The sequence below is a fragment of the Pantherophis guttatus genome, chromosome 2 (genome assembly GCF_059756535.1).
Source record: "Pantherophis guttatus breed Tessera chromosome 2, ASM5975653v1, whole genome shotgun sequence".
In the NCBI taxonomy this organism is placed as follows: Eukaryota; Metazoa; Chordata; class Lepidosauria; order Squamata; family Colubridae; genus Pantherophis; species Pantherophis guttatus.
In genome coordinates, this window is record NC_142064.1 from 186555238 (window position 1) to 186576671 (window position 21434).

At 37.7% G+C, this 21434-nt stretch overlaps 1 protein-coding gene across 2 annotated transcripts in view; it reads right to left on the reverse strand.

Annotated features, from left to right (window-relative positions):
- Nucleotides 1–21434, reverse strand: part of LOC117657019 (uncharacterized) — a 119100-nt gene that overhangs the window by 12837 nt on the left and 84829 nt on the right. For both annotated transcript variants that reach the window (XR_015732552.1, XM_034405194.2), the window contains exons 35-41: nucleotides 21139–21366; nucleotides 18831–18971; nucleotides 13715–13878; nucleotides 12672–12745; nucleotides 10203–10315; nucleotides 8550–8759; nucleotides 5600–5743 (exon numbers count right to left, since the gene is read on the reverse strand). Coding sequence is in view for 1 of the 2 variants with exons in the window: in XM_034405194.2 (XP_034261085.2) it covers nucleotides 5600–5743; nucleotides 8550–8759; nucleotides 10203–10315; nucleotides 12672–12745; nucleotides 13715–13878; nucleotides 18831–18971; nucleotides 21139–21366 (1074 nt within the window). In the remaining variant the exon portion in view is untranslated. The remainder of the gene's footprint in view (nucleotides 1–5599; nucleotides 5744–8549; nucleotides 8760–10202; nucleotides 10316–12671; nucleotides 12746–13714; nucleotides 13879–18830; nucleotides 18972–21138; nucleotides 21367–21434) is intronic.

Below are 21434 nucleotides of genomic sequence, written 5' to 3' on the forward strand. Positions count from 1 at the left end.
TTTTCATTATCTAGTTCAATACAATCTTCCATATTTGAATCAATGTTGTGTAACCATTTCTCTTTAGTTATTAAATAAGGTAGGCCTCCTTTAATCATTACTGTACCTATATCTGTTTTATTTTTCTCCAAAGTTGCTTTTTCTTTTGAGAACACAATATTAATATCAGAATCTCTGCTTAGTTTTATGGCACTTAATATGTTATGAGGTATCTCAGGTATCAGTAATACCCCCTCTATTTTTTCTATACCAGGCAAGGTTACATTTCCTCTTCCTAATACTTGGACCTTTTCTTGGTTGGCTACCTTTATTACAAATTTATCTTCTATAAATGAAGATAGTATGTTTTTATTATTAGTAGTATGATTGGTTGCTCCAGAATCAATAAGCCAATTATTATCCTCAGTTTGCTGTATGTTAGTGTTGTCTTGCTTGTTTAGTCCATTTAGTGAACCAGATTTTCTGTCCTTTGAATTATCTCTACCCCCTCTATATTCTTTGTAATTTGGTGGGCTTCTATATCTATGTCTATCAATGGAAGACTGTCTATGGATGTATTTGTTTCTGTGTTCTGACCTATGTCTTTCTTTTGTAATTTTGGGACAATCTCTTCTATTGCATTCCCTGGATCCACAATTGTGGCATCTGAATGTTTCATTATATCTTTCTTGGAAAACCACTTTTCTATATGGTTTATGTTCAATGTGATTGTTAGAGCGGCTCTTCCTTGAATTGTCTTCAGCTATTAACTTATTGGATAGACTTTCTATGGATAAATATCCAAGATTGATTGTGTCTAAATGTGACATATAATTGTCCCATGATGGGTCAAGTGAGTTTATGATAACACTTTTCATTGTTTGGTCTGAAATCACCTCCCCCCTTAAATGTAGCTCAGCTCTTATTTTGTTTAAAGATATTAAATGTTCACTTATGGAAACCCCTGGTTTTATCCTAGAAGAAAAGAAATCTTTAGACATTCTTGTGGTGGTAGCTACACTATCACTGTGAAACAAATTGAACATGCATTGAATAATTTCTGAGACAGTCAGATTTTGCTTAATACTGTGATACATGGCAGGAGACACACTAGAAATTAATAAGAAAAATGCTCTATGGTGTAAGCAGTCTAACTTTAAAGTCCAAGGTCTTTTTGGGGGATTAGTGATGAAAAACAGTAAGTTTTCTTTCATAAAGACCACCTGGAGCTGCTGATACCATTCTTGTAAATTAATGCCATCTATTCTCAGCTTTGGGAAGTCACTGGGCAAATTTCCGACATTATTAGGTCCATTACTTACAACCGGAGGTAGTCCGTGGTCTCGTAGATGGTGAAAATTACAAAACGGCGTGGGAATGCTCGCGACGAGTCTGCAGGGTCCTTTCGGCAACTCATGTCTTCCCGGGTCATCTGCGTAGTCTCGCGCATGCGCGTTGCTCATTTCGATCCTGGAGTCGTCGTGAGAGGTTCTCGTCGTTGTGGCTCGCTCGTTCAGCTCCTCCTCAGATGAATCGGTCTCCGGCTCGATCTTAGGGGTTCTGACGATGGTGCTTGTTCTTTTTCTTCTCTTGAGTGCGTTGGTGCTTTCATCGGTCTGCGGTGTGGGATGGTATTTGCAGGGCTCTCTTGGTTCATGCGTCGGTGCTCTCGTCGTCAGGATGGGAGCGGGTAGATTTTGAGGCGTTGGCTTGCTCGTTCGTTTTCTGGTTGACTTTTTGGTAATTTTTAGTTTTGGTCCAAATGCAGCAAAAAGCGTTTTCATTGCTGACTTTATTTGAGTATCTGTTGAATCACCTTCACTTTCTGATTCTGATTCTTCTGAGGTGTTTGATTTTTCTTTTTCGTTTTCGTTATCCAGTAGTGCCTTTCGCGCCAGAAATTTTGAATCAAGTTTTCTGATTGGCTCTGCTTCGCTCATTCTGGAGGTCTGTTGGAACCAAGATGGCTGCCATTCAAAATTTTGCGCGGGATCACCGTTTTTCTTCTTTATAGCGTTCTTTTCTTTAGTCGTATCACTTACTATTTTGGAGTCTTTTGACTTTTCGGTGGCGATGTGCTTCTCTCTCGCTGCTCCGCTGTTTTTCAACATGTCTTGGAGGTTCGCGATGAGGCTTTCATCGTTTTTCTGGCTCTTTAACAGTTTTAATATTTCTGACCTGAGTTCGTTGTTTTCTATTTTAATTTCCTCTCGGTCACCATCTTCATCTATTATTTCTTCGTCTTCAGTTGTGTATTCTTCGGATTCTCTCGAAATTGCATTTGTGGACTCATCTATTATTTCTTGATCCGTTTCCATTTCTTTGCTGTATGCCCTGGTGTTGGGCCTATCTCTCTTAGACATATTTAAGTTTTTATTGAGTCAATTTAACCATCCTCTGCTACCAGCTTGTTGCAATATTTTCAGGATCAGACTCAATAAGTTATGAGAGAGTTAAGAGTTCAAATATATTTTCTTTTATTTACATAAGGCATTCTATATTCACTGAATATTCACAGATAGAAGCAAAGAAGAGAGTGTGTGTAGCTCCTTATATATACAATGGGTGGAGCTAGATATGGGAGTGGTGAAGTATGAATACATTAAGAAGTGAAGAATAAATTAACCCCTGACATCCCGTTCATATACTATTTACACATTAGAGAATAAGGCATTTACTTGTGACAATTTGGATTTATGGGTTGTTGTTTTTTGTCTCTAAAGTGTTCACACATATGGATTGTATTTGAATCTCCATATTTGTGGGATCTTTGTTCTTAGATTATTTTTTTCACAATGCCAGTAGTATAACTTATTATACTAAGAATAATGCTAAAAGATTTGGTTGTTCCTCACTAAATTAGGTGAGGCATGGGTATCTTCAATCTCACGAGACTGTGAGCATCACTGGTTAGGATGGTGTGCCTGTGTTAGGCTACTTGTTCTTAAAATACTGCTGTGTTTATATGAATACCCATGGATTCTAAATGAAGTGCAGCCAGTGATGGACAAAATCCTAAAAGGGTCAAAAGAAACTTAGAACTTTGAATGAGAAAGTGCAGATTTCAGATAAATCTTGTGAAGGGCTCACATATGTGGCATATGTAAAAGTACCATATTGTGAGAATTTGTACGTGATAAAGTGATGCTAAAAACAGAGAATGAGTTGCTCATTTCGATCAAAGACCATTAAAAATGTATGAATATTGGTATGTTGTAATTTCTTTACAACAAATTTAAGCAACATACCCCCTGGTCCAATAGCTCAGCAGAAAACACTTTCATTGCTAGCAAAGGCTGGTTCCAGAAATTCAAGAGACATTATTCCATCTGTAGTGTAAACATTAGCTGATGATGAGGCTAAGCCTAACTGCAAAACTCAAAAAATATTGAGGAGAAGGAATATAAATCAGGTTTTCAATGCTGATGAGATGCTGTTATTCTGAAAGAATATAGCTATTGAAGAGAAGAAGGCCCCAAGATTTAAGATGGCATGAGATTGCTAGTTTGCAGCAATGTTGTTTTAGCCTAACCAATAATGAGAATTACACTGAAGCAAAACTAGCCAAGCTTAAGACTCTAGCATATCACATCTTCCAAGATCTGGAGGGATGGAACTGATTCTGGCTCACATCTTGGTTACCTGATTTGAGATCCTGGGGAAGAAAAATTGTCCAAATGTTTCTGTTTGTATTATTTGCCTTTGCATTTATCTCCTCCGTCTTTCAATGTATTAGATTTGTTTTCCTAAAATATTGTACCTCCATACCAATTAGACAGCAAACCTATTGGCAAGAATATATACAAAAATCTTCAATGCTCTGAGCAGGTGATGAGTGAACCCCATTTTGTGGCATCTTCTGTTTAAGTCGATGCCAGGGGAAGGAATGTGTGAGACTAGACCAAAGCCACTACAACTAAAAGTTGCAAAGGCATGTAAGCAGGATGGACAAAAGCCCAAAAAAATTTCCCTCAGGGAAAGGAGCCAGCAGTTGTTAAAAAGGGAACAAAAGCACCAAAATTGGGTCTGAGCACATGGCAAGGCCCTCCCCAAGTCTCACCAACAAAGGAGATGGGCCTGCATGGGAAGCCCCTCCCCACCATCTCTGGGGGATAAAAGAAGTCCTGAAGCCAGCCCAGTCCTCAGACCTGGAGGTTTCTGTCCCTCTTGCTAGTGTCTGGCAGCCTAGTAGTAGATGCTGGGTAAGTATGGATGAGTGTGTGTAAGAGCAAAAATATATCAGTAAAAGTTTGCTGTTATTTGAAATTCACTGGGTCTCTTTGTATTTTAAAGAACTGCCTCAATGTTCAGTTAATTTGAGATTGAGTGTGGCAATTTTCCAGGTCAGTGAGTGTGTGAGTGACCATAAACTGAATCTGAGAGCACACTTGTGTAACAGTATCAGCATGAATACCAGCAGATAAAGATGAACCAAACCTTTCATAAAGCACTTCACTTCATTAAATTAAAAAAAATAAGGATGACATTCACTAAAGGCAGTGGGCAAAGATGGCTGTTACATATAACATTAAGGATGATAGTGCCACTGTTATGTCCTTATATGGGCATCCCCGACGGATTGGCTAGTCCACCGGCGGGAGATTTGAAGATCTGTCATTGGCCTGCTTGCCTGCCGACTCCCTTTATAAGGCGAGCCCGGCAGCACAGTTGGCTGTTCTGATTCTCTTAATAAAAGTGCTGAATGGACCACTCGTTGCTCGCGTATTCTTGTTCCTTGCGCCAATCTAACAGCCACAACTTGGTATTTGGAGTGTGAAAGGAATGCCAAAACACAGGTAACCTGGCACTGCAGGGGATTCAATCTGGAAAGAATTTTACCTAATAGCTTAAGTAGTTCTCATGGATGGTTTCTGAGAAATAAAGAGTATCCCTTTTACTTTGGCCATGAGGAAAGAAGGGGTCAAATCCTGCAAGAAGTGAGATGCAAGAAACTGAAGCTCAAATGTACATCAGTACCTGATGGGCAGAAAGAAGAATAGGGCAGTTCAGAAGTTAAGAACAGTTCCAGCAACAAGACCGAAAAGGGGAGTAAACCATGATATAATAAGGATCCACTGAAGGAATCACTTGGTACAAGATGTGCTTAGAAACCTTGCTTTTAAAAGATGCATCTGAAGAAAGGCAAGATAAATAATAGAGGCTATACCTGCCCCGTGACTCAATAGTTGGAGTAGGCAACAGACCCTCACTATTGTTGGAGAAATTTTGTGCACAAAGCCTGTATGCTGCCTAACCATAATGTTTGCTACTATGACCTAGGTCATAGTAGCTTGCTCAGGAAGAAGTCTTCTCATAGCTGACCTGGTGTTCAAAATGAAGTAAAAGAAGCAACTCGTGTGGCAATAAAGTTTGGTAAGCAATAGTACAATTAAGAGTCAGAAACCAATCAGGAAACTACATTATTTTGGAAAGAAAGATAAACCACAAGCACCATTTACTTAAAAAAAAAATATAGGTAGCCTTGACAAGTTCACGTGGTGAAATATCAATGGAACAATTTACTATTAAACGAAAGCTGATAATAGGGAATTATAATTATATACAGATTACAAAATCAGAATATATAAAAGGGACCATTTACCAAAATAGTAGTACTCACTGAATTTACAGAGATGCATATTCTTTTTTTCTGCACATGTCAATTCATCAGCACATTCTCCTGTTAATCGGTTGCATGGTCTATCTGCTGGGCATTCAGGACATATTTTCTGACAATAGTCTCCATAATGTCCTTCACTACAGGCTGAAAACATACACAAAAACACAAACTGATATTGATAGATAAGTCTAGATCTCTACAGATTTTTCTTTTCAAAAAGGTGACTGCTCTACTAATTTTCAAAATAATTAAGGCATGCAGTGGTCTATGGTTCATATACCTTTGACTAAAATTGAAAGGGACAATAATAGTATTAGAAATACTAATTCACTTTGCTCCTGCTGCTACAAATACTTGTAATTTAAGGACAATTCAAGCTTTATTCCAAAGATGTCAAACCCTTAACCATCTTTTTGATTTCTCTGAATACATCACTATTTGAAACATTCTATTAAACTATTATGCCCAAAATTTTACTTTACTACTAAACTGGCTTAAAGCAGAATAAAAGGGAAATACTGCTTTTTGTGATCAAGACATAAGACACCTGTTAATACTGTATAAGACTGTATTAGCATTTTTAGCAGTGGCAATACTGCTAGATTGTACTAAGGTCCACTAACATCCTTAGATCTTATGTATGTGACCACATCAGATTTCCACCAATACCTGTGCCTTTTATTTTTTAAAAACTTTAAATGCACATTTTTGTACAACCTCCATCAAATTCTTTCATCGAGGTCTTTGCCTTTTGGTCTTTTGAATCTTGATTCTGTTTTATTTATTTGTTGATTTATTTGTTGACTTATTTGTGCAATTTATATCTCAATCCCACATACTGGGCAGTTTATAGAATTAAAAGCCCCAAAGTCATTATAAAAATAACTTTTAAAATCATAAAAAAATATTCCGCAAGAGAGTGTAATCAATCTCACTAACAGTATGGGTTTTCTACAAGCTACACACCACTACTACCAAATATCCCAACTAGATGGCAAAGGCATGTCTTCAGAACCTTCCCAGAAAGCCAGTAAATTGGAGTCAGCCGGACTTCAAAACAAATGATATTCTAGACAGCAGGTGTTACTGCAGAAAAGCCTCTCCTTCGCTTTGCTTTTATTGGATGACATTACTTGGTGCCTTAGGACTCACAACCTGCCTTTTTTGCAGACCTGATGGGCTTATTAGATGTGACTCACAACCTGCCTTTTTTGCAGACCTGATGGGCTTATTAGTTGTGACTGGGGAGAAGCAATCCCTCAAATAGTCTGTCCCCATGCCATGTAAGCCTTTATATGTCAAGTTAGTTCTTTGTTGACTTCCAGGGACACTTTAGGCTTTTTTTTCATTCACTTCATCTCCCTCAATTCCTCTGTAAACCAGGGGGCAGATAGGTACTTAACCATGGGCAGAAAGAAGCCACATGGGCACAATCTGCTCTAACACCCGTTCATTCCAGGTGACAATTAATGCTTCCTTTGCACCATGCAGAGACTATTAGGGACAACCTAAAACTCTCTCTGAAACTTCATAGAGTTCATTAATAGAGTACTCATATCAAATGATCTAAGTGCCAAAGCCCACTGTAATAACATCACCAAAAAGGCATTAAGAGTTGTAAACCTAATCTTGCGTAGCTTCTTCTCTGGTAATATTGCACTACTAACCAGAGCATACAAAACATTTGCTAGACCAATTCTCGACCGATCCAAACTTGATTGCAGAAAATATGACTTCAGCATATATGAAGTCACATCTGAAACCCATCTGTGGACACTTATTATTATTATTATTCTATTAATCAAATTTCTATACCGCCCTACTCCCGAAGGACTCAGGGCGGTGAACAGCCAAGATAAAATACAGACAATACAAATATTAAAAATCCCTTAAAATTATTAAATATTTCGGCCGAAACACAGATTAAAACACCCAATTTATAAAATCACGAATTAAAAAATTTAAAATTTAAGAATTTAAAAGAGGGGAGTTAGGCCAGGCCAGCTTGTTGAAATAGAAAAGTTTTGAGAGCACGGCGAAACGTGCGCAGGTCCGGGATCTTCCGTATCTCTGGGGGGAGCTCGTTCCAGATGGTAGGTGCCCCCACAGAGAAGGCTCTCCCCCTGTGCCCCCACAGAGAAGGCTCTCCTCCTCCCACTTCTAAGTGGCAAACCCTTTCCCCTCCATGGACCAGCCAGATTTCAGGTTTCAGCACATGCCCAGTCAATCTTCTCATCTGTGATCAAATCACAGATGAGGGCATCCTTATTATGGGCTGATCTAGCATTAAACAACAATAATCAGAAACCAGGGCTTTTCTATCATGCTGGCTATTCCTTCAAAATATGTAATAAGAAACCCCTTCTATATCCTTGTTCATATTATTTATAACTCACTAAGAATAACAAGGCTCAAGGCATGGCTGTGCAACATTTAAGACGTCCTTCATGATTGATAATAAAACAATAATTACAATATTTTTTCAAACCATAATTCCAGCTTGGTAAGCACATATCAGTACAATATAATCCATATTCAGAATGAGAACATCTCCACCAGCAGAAGGTGAAAATTCTGAAATGGCCAAGTATTTTCAATCATCAACCATCATAGCAGTCGCAGACTCCAATTGCTGCTGAGTTTGAGATCAATTGCTTTGTTGTGGACGTGGACTGGTTTAATCGCTACTCCTATGTTCTTGCTTCTTTAATACACTTTTTTTCCAGGACATCATAGACAGATGGCAGAACTTGATCACCCATTTTGAAGATTTCAGTCTCTTTTGATTATGACATAAATTTTATCTTCTCTCAATTTCTATATATTGTAGCTTTATTTTGTCCCTCTTAAAGAGACACTGATAACAGGTTATATAGGTCTGATTAGATTATATTGCTTGATCATACTACAATATATACCATAATATATATTACATTAACTGAACATTTACCCGTTTTTATGTATGCAGTATCCCCTTTTGATTTAGTTGAAACCAGTTCTTTACCACTGACTGGTCGATATCTCTTTTTCCAATAACTAATTCCAGTGCATTCTTTTTCTAAAAGACAGGCTGACATTGCATATTCCTTATTTTTATAGGTTCTTTTGCTCAATGGAAAGAGAAGTATTTTTTTAGAGTATTCCCAAAACATGTTGGCATCTAAAATATTTTTTTAAAAAAACACACAATTCAAGTGATTTCTTTTTTTTTTTCTTAGAACAATGTTTCTCTCTTTCATAGTGTTTCTATGAAAATACATATTACTTCACAGATATGTGAACCATCAATATAAAATTGCACATTTTATTTATTCATTTATTTATTCAATTTCTAAAGACGCCCAACTCAATCAAGTAACTCTGGGCTGCTTACAATTCTAGAATTATAAAACAATTAAAAAACATTAAAGTAGTAAAACGTTCATACAATAAATAAATAGAAACACCATCTGATTAATCAGTTAACACTAAAGCCAAGTAATGGGGCTTTTAATACATTCCGAGTCTCAGGCCCAGGTATGTAGCCAAGTTTTTAAAGCCTTACAAAAAGCCAATAGGGTTGGGGCCATTTTAATCTCTAAGGAAGGAATATTCCATTAAGCAGAGGCTAGAGCAGAGAAGGCTTTCCTGAACTGTCTAATGCTGATACTGCAGTAGCCAATACTCATTTTACACTGAGCAACACATATAAAACGGAAAGGAACACTTTGAGTAAGTTTACTCAAAGTACTCCTATGTACTGTAATGTGGCAAGTCACTTCCAGAATTATTCATATTGTTGTTCTCACACTGAGACAATCAAATAAGCAGTAGATTTAACTGGAAAGGCATTCTTTCCATGTTGTTCATGATAGACTAGGCAATCTAGGCAAATCCAATCTGTAGGTGCAGGAAGATGAACATTCAGAAAGGAACACAACTAGGAGAAGGGGTCATTGCTGCTACTGCTATCCTATTGGGCATGGCAACAGAATAAAAATATTACAATAGTGGAGTATAAACTGCAATCCACACAATGCTGTTATTGGTTGTGCAGCGTGTGGGTCTACTACTAGTGTTCTGCAGCACTTCTGAGATGATGGCTGCTGTTGAGAATAAGTATAGCATACACTAAGGAAGGAACAGTGCCTCAATGTTCAGAGCTTTCAAAAAGATCCTATAAGTGAGTTGAGATTTTGTTTGTTTGTTTGAGCAATAGGACTAAAGGGAGAAAGTAAAAAACTTTACTCAGAATGCTTGAATGCTACTCTCCTCTTCAATCTTTGCTGTTGCTTTGAAATATTTACCTTTTCCATTTTAAAGAATTTGAACAAATCAAATCTTCAGTATTAAGAGAAAAATTAGAACAAGTCCAGTTTTCAGATTAAAATTTAAATATATTTTTCTCTCAAAATACACATTTAAAATCTGTTTTGGTTTCAGTTTTAAATTGAGAGTTGTGCCAGACATTTGGAAACTATAAATATTGATAGATTGGTTTTCATCTGCACATTAGTCTACGTTTTCTTGATCAAAATCAGTTTGTATCCCAAAGCCTCCAAAAATTAATTCTAGCAAGAACTCAATTTACAATTGAAAATTGAACTGACTTCGTCTTACCTACCTACGCTTCTTTTACAAACCCAGCTGGCCAAGGATGAACAAGTAACAGTTTCAAAAGTACCTTTCTGTTTCATTCGGGTGCAGGTGGAAAGAACTTGTTTATAGGAATCTTTACTACAATTTAGAAGTATAAGATAAACAAGGATGAGCAATGTTTAAACAGCAGTAGGCTAAAAACAAAATAATACATATTAAAAAACACAAAAACAAATTCAATGGGACTGAAGCAATGTTTGCAGAACAAAATACAGTAATGGAATTTCTAGTTTTTTAAGTTTCATTTTTATGTTGAAATTTGACAACATACTGACTTTAAATTTCATATGAAAAGTGATTTTAGTGATTTTAAAGTTTATATATTTAGTGCCATACCATCTATCCGATAAATGATCAACAAAAAAGTTATATCAATTATATTTTGTCAGAAACACAAATATTTCAAAATGTTTTTTATTGAATTAAACATTAAATATCAAATATTTCTCATTAAAACTGTTTCGACTGACAGTGTGACTAACTCAAAATCATACACAGGTTTTCCATGTAGACCTCAACATGGGTTTAAGTCAGTGGTGGAATTCAAATTTTTTTACTACCAGTTATGTGGGCGTGGCTTGGTAGGCATGGCAGGGAAAAACTCCATTCCCTCCTCACTCCAGGGGAAGATTACTGCAAAATCCCCATTTCCTCCCAATCAGCTGGGACTTGGGAGGCAGAGAATAGATGGCGGCGGGGCCAGTCAGAGGTGGTATTTATCGGTTCTCTGAATTACTCAAAATTTCCGCTACTGGTTCTCCAGAACTGGTCAGAACCTGCTGAATACCACCTCTGATCCAAGTTCCTTCTTGATTAGTACATTACTCTGGTATGCGTATGTATGAAAATCAAAAAGGAGATTGATTAGCATGAAATCCTATTCAAGATTTCGAAGAGGTGAGTAAGAAAAAAAAGGTTTTTGTCCTCCCTGGCCCCCAGAAGCACTCTGCAGGCCTCCCAAACCCTCTGCGCACCCTGTTTTTGCAGAAAATGGGCCCAATTTTTGCAAAAATTAGATGAGCGGGGCACGCTTCAGGAGGCCAAAAATGGCTGTATTCGGTGTATAAGACGCACCAACATTTCCACCCTCTTTGGGGGGGGAGTATGTTTTATACTCCGAAAAATACGGTAAATAACTAGTTCTTCATTGTACTCTCCATGTTTTATATGCACAACTGAGAACATGCTTCTTAGCTGGGTAAGGCCTGATTGTTTTAAAGTAACCAAACAGAGAGTTTGGTTACTTTGGTTGTCAGGTTTCATTGCTATGGGAATAATGATTCGGTCTGTACTACTGCAAGAAGAGTAAAATTCAGGCAGTCATTTGGCAAAATGTAAATGACTATACTGTATCCTAGAGAAAGCTGCCAATGCCGCAATCTCTCTTGCAGATTTAGTGTTGAACAAAAGAAAACAGTTCCCGATGAAAACACTGCATCCTTTAGAAAGTTTTGGAAGGCATTTGAAAATTAAAATAATATAATGTTGTATAGTTCAGCTTTAAAGCATGTGAATACAACAGACATTTAAAAAATATTGATGTTTTCAATACTATTGAGGAACTGGGAAAAATAGTCAGCAATAATACATATTGACTTAAATGAAAGGTTTTTGAAGAAAGAGTAGTTTTGGAAAAAAGTAAAAGTATAAATTGTAAAGAGGCTGAAGCAAAATCTCCTGAACAGTATGCTCAGCTGCTCCTTTTTGGAGGGAAAACCTTCTGACATAACTCTGCATATGATTTAGAAATAACAAGGTATCTTGAAGTGGAAATAGCCCAAAACTCAATATGGAAAACCATAAAATAGTTACTATAACTCAAGAGATTATGGAAACCTTTTTATGGATTAGGGAAATTTATGGATCAAGGAGTTGAAAGTGGCAGTGGGAAATATGTGCCTTCAGATTTTCAAGATTCTGTAAATGTAGCCTTACAATAAATTAAAATTAGTTCAACTAAATTCAAAGCATTTTAGGGATTTGTTTTTTTATCTTAGTGCACTAAATTATACAGCTGTTAACAGATGAATCTGTTTTAGGATAAATGGTTGGAACAGATGGCTTTTTGTAGTATTATCAGAAATTAATAACAGGATTCTTTTATAAAATATCCAGCTTTTACATCCAGCTGTAGGAGTTTAAAAATGCCCTTAAAATATTCCTTTATTAAATGTTATTCCAAGAACAACAAGCCTATGAGGTAGATCAGGGCTGTCAATGCCCGGTTTAGCACAGGGGGAAAAGTCCCAATACATCACGTGACACCGCCATGGTGACGAAAGTTTGACATCCCAGAGGTAGATAAAGCTGAGAAGCCCAAATTAATCTATTGAGTTTGTGTGTACCTGAAATTACATTTTCCTGGTCTTAGTCCTTCATCAGAAATGTAAACCTGGCCAGCATTCCATTAGTAAACAATTATAATTTCTCTTACCTATTTGTCATATCCATTTTTCTCCTTTTAGACTCAATCCATGTATCATTCTTTAACATAGTAATTAGCCACACCTGCAGATTAAGAAAGTTATTTCTTTTACAAATAATTTGCATAGCATCAGCATAACTTCAATATGTCAACATTCTGTTCTGTTCTGTTCTGTTCTGTTCGATTCGATTAAGATGGAGTTTGCCATTAGCTCTTCAGAGTCAAGTTAATTTAAAATAGTCCCTGAGAAGCAGTGAAGATGGGGGGATGACGAGCCAGAAACTAATGATAGTACCAAGTTCTGGCACCCATGAAAAATAAACCTGACTCTAAACATAAGACTTCATTCCTGATACATCTCAGGATTGCTCTTACAAACTTGGACTGAACAGCTTCCAGGATATTAAATTCTGAATCCCACAATATTAATCTTTGTGACTGTCATTATTGTTGTTGGTGTTGATATTAAGTTGATCCAAGTAAATCTACCTTTTGCAATTGACTGACTGTGATTTTGTCAATGCTGGTGGGCATTTAAGTGGTCTCCAGTTGTTTTGAGACTGTACCTACTAAAGGTGTCTATTACTGTTGCTGTTATCTTTGCTTTCTATTATTGTTATTTATTATATGTTATGCTTACTTTTTATTTGCACCTATATATTTGAGGTTTATCTATTTCTGTGTATATCTAAGATGTTTGATGTATTCTGAGTTTTCTGGCTGTAAAACCCAAATAAAGATAGTTAAGAATACTCTGAAATTATCTGTTTCTACTTCCCATAAAGTTCTTAATTTCTTGTTCCTACAAGAGATCAAGACGCTCATAGTTTATTAGGTCAGCCTAATTCAATCTCCAGAAGCAGATGAAATTACTTCAAGAAGCTGTAAAAGCCTTCCCTATTATCCCATGGGCAGGGCTCATTCTCGCTGGTAGTTCTACTTTCTTCAAAGAAAAATCCACTGTATTTCATACATCTGTTCTTCTCGATGAAATACAGTGATTTATAAAATGTAAAAATGCCCTTCCAGTTGTACATCCAAGAACACATTACCTTTTCCTCATCACTTGGATTTGGTAGTAGTTTAGTTTCATGATAAGCCATGCAGAATTTTTTTGCTTCTTCCCATGTCAAGAGTTTTGCTGGTTCTATATAATAACAGCTGTTATTCCAATACCACCATCCACGATCTTGTGGACATTTAAGATGAATTACATCTGAAAAATAAACAGCTATAGTATATTTAAACAACTAAGCAATAAGACAAGATTTACAGAGTTTTGCTGCTGTTGTTTTATAAATACTAGTACAATAAATTGTCCTTAACCAGCCAGTAACACAATAAAATTGTGCATCCAATAACTCAACAATAAAGTCATAACTGAAAGAAGTCAACTTTTAAAAATATTTTTGCTTAAGTTAACCAATATCAATATAAAAACAATGTAGAGTGTTTAATTCCTTTATATTGAAAGTCAGGAAATCTATCTTGAAAGCTATAAAACCTGATACATGGAAGACATCAGCAGTATAATTACAATTGGGGCTAATCTATGTGATGAATTGCTACATAGTGGTAATCTATAGGTATCTTATATTTCATGTCTAAAATCAGATGGAAGTAATTCTTGTTAAACAATTCCCCATATCAGTGGTGGATTGCTACCAGTTCGCACCGGATCAGATGAACTGGTAGCGGCAGTGGGAGGCTCCACCCATCCGCTCAGACGCTTCTGCGCATGCGCAGAAGCTTCTGTTCATGCGCAGAAGTGCCGCATATGAGTGCGTGTGCACACACGAGCGAACCGGTATCGACGGGATTTGGAACCCGCCCCTGCCCCACATGTAATAGCACAGAATTTTGTTTTCTTATATATAGAAATTAATGAGTTTTAAATGATTTCTGGTGAGTTGTTCTTGACTGAATCAGTTTTTGAATCTGTAACTAGTTTGCCATGAGATTGCTCTTTTGTACCAATAGAAAAGAATATTTGTAGCTCAGGGTGGAACTGTGGGGCCCTTAGTGCCTTCTGAGTTTGGCAATACCACAAAGATCAGAAAGTACCAAGGATCCCTTTGCTCTTTTGCTTCTGAATACTGCAAAAAGTTTCCTAAAAGAAAATAGTTATCCCAGTTTGAAAACCTTAAATCAGTAATGGCTAATCTTTTTGCCATTGCGTGCCAGGAGGGGGGGGGGCGGGGGCGGGGGAGGGTCACGTGCCCACGTGCATGCGTGCGCAACCCCCTCCCCCTCCTCCCCGCTCCTGGCACATGATGGCCTGGTAGGCCCGTTTTTCTTTCTTACCTGATTCCAGATCCTCTCTGTGTATCTGGGAAGGGCAAAAACAGCCTTTCCCACTCCCTTGGAGGCCCTATGGAGGCTGAAAGGGCCCATTTTCCAACTCTCGGTGGGACAGGAAGTGACATTTTTTGCTGTCCACAGCCTCCAGAACCTCTCTAGGAGTCTCTAGGAGCCTCTCTAGGAGTCTCTGGAGGCTGGGGACAGGAAAAAACGTCACTTCCTGTCCCATCGGGAGTTGGGTAATGGGCCCTTTCAGCCTCCGTAGGGCCTCCAAGGGAGTGGGAAAGGCTGTTTTCGCCCTTCCCAGATACACAGAGAGGATCTGGAGCCAGGTAAGAAAGAAAAATGGACCTTCCCCACTCCGCCCCCAGGCCCTCCAGAGGCAGGAAACAGCCTGTTTCCCTACTTCTGGTGGGCCCAGAAGGCCCGAAAATCAGCTGGCCGGCATGCGCATGCACCCCAGAGCTGAGCTGGCGTGCCCACTAATATGGCTCCGCGTGCCACCTGTGGCACGCGTGCCATAGGTTCACCATCACGACCTTAAATTATTCTCAAAATCTTTACACATTTGATTTCATTTTAACCATTACTCATTTCAAAGCTTGTTGAAAAATAACACATAATAGTCAAGGAAATAAATGGATCATTGGACAAAAATCCAGTAAGTTCTCCATCATTCCGGGACTCATGCCTCCTTGTCCACTAGCTTAGAGGTAGAACTGAGGTGGAAGGGATGCAGTTTTCTTAGTTTCATGAAGCATTTAAGTGAGAAGTCAATTCAGACTTCTTTAAAATACAAATGGCTGAAATTATAATACTTCAAACACATTATACGGAAAACTAATTCTTTGAAACAGTCTACAAAATTGAGAAAGGTGGAAGGAAAGGGAAGAAGGAGATTTACTAGGAACAAAGTGAATGAACTCCATTACAGAGTTAGCGGGTTCATCGCTGGAAGACTTGTTGGACCTGGTTGGAGATAGATCATCCTGAAGAAACTCTGTCCTTGTGGTTGCTAAGAGTAAATACTGACTTGTAATGGTATTTCAAGTCAGTGAATCAATCAAGCATCTCAAAGCCCATTATTTCTTCTTGCACAAGAGTATAGAGAAATAGGTCTGGAGTCATTATTGATCTATCCATTTCAGCAAATTCAAAAGATTCAGTAAAATTCAGTAGGTTCTCCATCACTCCAGGACTTATGCCTCCTTGTCCACTAGATTAGAGATAAAATTGTGGTGGAAGGGATGCAGTTTTCCTAGCTTCGTGAGGCATTTTGTAGCCTTCAGTGGTTAATATATTATTGTATTTGGGTCATTAAAGTCAACTTAAGAAAGCAGGATAGTAAATAACTTACTACCGAACTGGTTATTTAAATGAAATTCTCCATAGGGGTTATATAAAGGGAAGAAAAGTAATTGCCATTAGACAGGAAGTTGTCAGAGTCCCACTTCAACTATTGATTCTTCCTCAGTCATACTTCGGTGCAGATTTTAGTGTTTTGATAAACTGGAATATCACAATAATATTAAAATAAAACATTACACTGGATATTTGTCAGCAGTGCCCCACTGTACTTTAAACTGGATTCCCAGAATGTCTCTATGAAAAGAATCTAATACAAATCTGAAGCAGCAGTATGCAAAAATGGGGTGGGGATGGAGACAGTGACTGTTCAGAGTAAATAATACTATCCCAGGTCCTTGGAAAGGACTCAATAAGTGGACAAAAATACCAAATCCAGTCTGAATAACTGGCTGACTGTGCAACAGACAATAATAATTTAAAGTATAAGAAACTTTCAGGCTCTTAAAGTGATAGAAGCAAAGGATGGTGGAAGGATTTTTCTTTTCTTTAAAACAGAGATATTTTTCAATAAGATTGTTTATTTTTATCTTGCCTATGTATCTATGTTTCTGTGTCCATATCAACACAAGGTGGTGAGTGTCACCACCATGCATTGGTGACATTCTATTTTCCCCACAACAACCCTGTGAGGTTGGGCTGAGAGATAGCAGTGGCCCGAAGTCGTCTGTCTGTCTTCTGTCTGTCATCTTTTAAGGTACTAACATCCAACTTGGAACATAAACCTGGATAATATGCAGCAATGGCAAAATAAAAAGTTTAACTAAATTCATGCAAGAATGGTTTTCATGTACATTACACATTATGCAACAAGACCAATACAAATATTAAGAGCATGGTTTCTAAAGCTTACATATGAATTGAGATCAAAGAAAGGGGAACTTTAAAAAAAATCAAATAAAGTATCTATTTTGTTTTAAGAGATTTCTTCTTTTTTTCCTTTTTTTGTTTTTCCGTGTTATTTTTAATATTTATAAACAATAGTATAGTAGAGAGTTTATTGCTAAAGAATACGTGTTTCTTTTCCCCTTTTTTGATGGTAGACTGATGTTTTAATGACCATGTTAAGAAAAGTGAAAGGCTGAGAATTGAGGCCACATAGAAAAAGAATGCAATATCAAAGTGGGAACAAGAAATGCAATATACTGGCATGTGGGGAACAAACCAAAAGAATTAGTAAACAAAAGAATTCAATATTTGAATAGTGTGAAAGCAACATAAAGGGAAATAAGGAGAAGATAGACGGTTTGTGAAGAAAAATGTTTTGTGTAGATTTACTAAGCTTGAGATAGAAAAGCATATACAAGAAAAGTAGTGATCAGGCATTTGGAAACCCAAGTGGGATTCTGGAATATAAAGACAGAACTAAGTGTCAGAACATTAGTGCTCTTGAAAGCCAGTGGTTTTGTTGAGATCACTATAAGGGAGTTTTCCAGAAAATAACTAAAGATCAAAAGCAATGTCAAAGAAAAGAGTTTTCCTCTGTGAAATAAAAGTTCAGCTCAGGGGTGAAATGTAAAATTTGTTATTACCGGTTCTGTGGGCATGGCTTGGTGGGTGATGGGGGCTAATGTGACTGGGTGGGCATGGCCATTTTTTTTTTATTTTAACTTTTCAAAGCATTTTTTCTGCAAATGCAAAAAAATGCTTTGAAAAGCCTCTGCGGATCAGGAACACAGCTGGGATCGTCAGAGTCTTTTCAAAGCATTTTTTTAACCACTTCTTCCGCTGAAGAGGTTGCAGAAAAAAATGCTTTAAAAGTCTCTCTGATGATCCCAGCTGAGTTGCCTGATAGTTTTAAAAAATGCTTTGAAAAGTCTCTCTGACGATTAGGCAACTCAGCTGGGACCGTCAGAGAGACTTTTAAAGCACTTTTTTCTGCACTCTCTTCCAGGGAAGAGGTGGTTAAAAAAATGCTTTGAAAAGCCTCTGAGATCTCAGCTGAGCCGTGCGATCATCAGAGGCTTTTTTTTTAACTTTTAAAAGCATTTTTTCGGTGGAAGAGGTTGTAGAAAAAAATGCTTTGAAAAGTAAAAAAAAAAGGCTCTGATGATCATGCGGCTCAGCTGGGCATGGGGGGGGGGGCTCAGGGATTTTTGCTACCAGTTCTCCGAACCACCCGCTGCCATCGCTACCAGATGGACGATCCGGTCCGAACCGGGAGCATTTCACCCCTGGTTCAGCTACATCAGAAAAAGCAGTTTAAGACAGTGTCTTAGAAGCCTGAAACAACGTGGATAATTAACACCATCAAAATAAGCAGAAGTGTTGCAGTTGAACCCTTTTCACTTCTTTTACTGAATTAATGCCAATTTCATGGGGACAGGTGGTAGATTATATGAAGCTCAAAAAGGTATACAAAAAACAGCAGCAAGATCAAACTGGCATAAAGTAGAAACAAAGAATGCAACAAAGAATACCAACGAAAGGGAATATTTGTAGCTCAGGGTTCCCCCTTCTGATATATTTATAGAAGGGAGAGAAAAAAATTAAATTGCGTACCTTGTTGACAATAATTTTTTATGTGGTTTTCATTACACTGCTCATTTTCTGCACACTCTCCATTTAATGGATTGCAACTTTCACTTCCATTGCAACTGCAAGCCATGCCACACTCTGCACCATAATAACGCAGTGCACATGCTGCCAGAAAATTTTTTAAAATTAATTCTCCCAGAATTATAATTATAGTGTTATACTCTCTCCCCACAAGTTTTATAACAGACATAGACAACAAAATACTCAGAGTGAAAGGAAAAACTCTTGAATCATCATAAATTTCCATTTTCATGAAGCTAGCCACAAGTGGAGACTGTCCTAGAAATTGTTTAAAGGATCTATTGTACATGACTTTTCTCCACGGCACAGAACTTCTCTATAAGTGCTAACCCCAGTTAATAGGCTCTACTCTGTGACTTTATGTAATTAAATTAGTTTGGCTTAACCTGGTGCCTGCAATTGAAAAAATCCTGCCCTTGACTTTAATAAGTTGATGGTCCCATCTTTCAACTCCTGAGGGGCCCATAGAGTAAACAAACAGCTGTTGTTGTTGCATTCCTTTCAATGAGAATCTTCCTCATGTGCCTGTTTACTGATTTGTAATCCCATCCTCTAAAACCATTTATTTCCTTCTGGTTACTCAATCCAATACCAGGGTGAGCATTCCAATGGATGGAAGAATGAGGTAAAGGGCTACAAGATCTGCCCTACAACTCTGATTTATGAGTTGAATTCTGGAACTGTTCTTGTTACTTGAGTGCATTGCAGCGAGGAAGCCCCCCACCCACACCCACCCCGGTGCTGTGAATATACTTGGGAATATTTTATTAATAAACATTATTTAAAGTTTGCTGATGTCCTGATGTATCTCCTGGTATTCTCATAGTTCGGTACCTGTCCTGCAATTCTAAATTAAGCACTGACACATAAATTAGTAGCAATAGACGGTATGCTAGATCAATGTTGAAACAAGAAGTGGAAGACTATTGTCACAATGTAGTTCTAGAAAAAAGCAATTGTGAAAATTGATTTGTGATCATGTAGTCCTAAATATCTTAAATCTATTTCCATCTTCTCCATAACATTTGAGTTGAGTGAGTCCCTAGTCTAAACTTGCACTAACTGACTGCTACATCAATTCTTCATGTATAACATCCAAAATGGTCCATTGCGGCCTTCCTCCCAAAATCTATATAAACTACGACAAAACTTAGCATGAAGCCAAGCAGAGAATTTTTGACCTCTTTTTTCTGCTAAAACTAGCTCATCTATCAGCCTTTCACTATATCCAAAAACTTCTAATACATAGTTGTAGGGATGCTCATGCTGGCACTCTTTACCATCAATGGTATTGATTCGGAAATTCAATAATATCCTCTGTCCCGAGCATTTAGCACTGAAATTGAAGAGCACCCGGAGGCTCCAACTGGTCCAGAATGCGGCCGCGCGGGTAATTACGGGAGCTGCATGGCGCTCCCACATAACACCGCTCCTGCGCGAGCTGCACTGGCTCCCAGTGGTCTTCCGGGTGCGCTTCAAGGTGTTGGTTACCACCTTTAAAGCATTCCATGGCATAGGACCTAGTTATCTTCGAGACCACCTGCTGCTACCGATAACCTTCCATCGACCCGTGCGCTCCCACAGAGAGGGCCTCCTCGGGGTGCCATCAGCCAAACAATGTAGGCTGGTGACCCCCAGGGAGAGGGCCTTCTCTGTGGGGGCACCTACCCTATGGAACCAGCTGCCCCCTGAGATAAGGAGAATCCAAGACCTCGGTGCCTTCCGCTGTGCCCTTAAAACTTTCTTTTTTCATCAAGCCGGGCTGGCTTAACATATTTTTAAATTTTTAATTTTTTAATTGGTTTGTCATTTTAAACTGGGGCCAAATTAATACATATTTTTTTAATTGTTCTTAATGTTTGTATTGTATGTTTTTATCTGGCTGTACACTGCCTTGAGTCCCTTGGGAGAAGGTGCGGTATATAAATTTGAAATAAAATAAAAAATTAAAAAAAAAATTTAGCACTGAAATTGAATCAATTGCATATGTACTTTTCAAATGCCCTATTACCCTTGGAAGGCAAAAATAATCTCTCATCTAATCACAAATTACTTGGACCTGTCTCAGCAGGCAAACATGTGCTTCTTATTAAATGATCAAGATTTTAAAATCTCTAGGAAAATGGGCATATTTTTTGCCACAGCAACGACTTAGGCTTACTGTATGTTATACAAATTATGATTCATGTTGTGATAGTATATTAATGCTCAAAAGAAAATCCGAAGTAAATATCCAATGTGACACACATACCACTTTTCAAATACGCTGTATAGAGAGTTGCATCGTTACCAATGATAAGCACCAATCGTTTTGCAAGTAATGTTATATAAATAGTTCTTATTCTCTGAATTCCGGTACAATGTTTTCCTTCAGTTCTACAATGTTGAAAGGCTTCACTTAATGATGTGTAGTTGACTAATTTACTGTCTTTGGTAAAGCCAAGAAAATAGCCATCAAATTTACGAAAATCCTTTGTTTCTACAATATGAACAAAATTGATTTGGAAAATTATCCATGTTGCCTATAGCAAATTTTAGTTAAGTAAG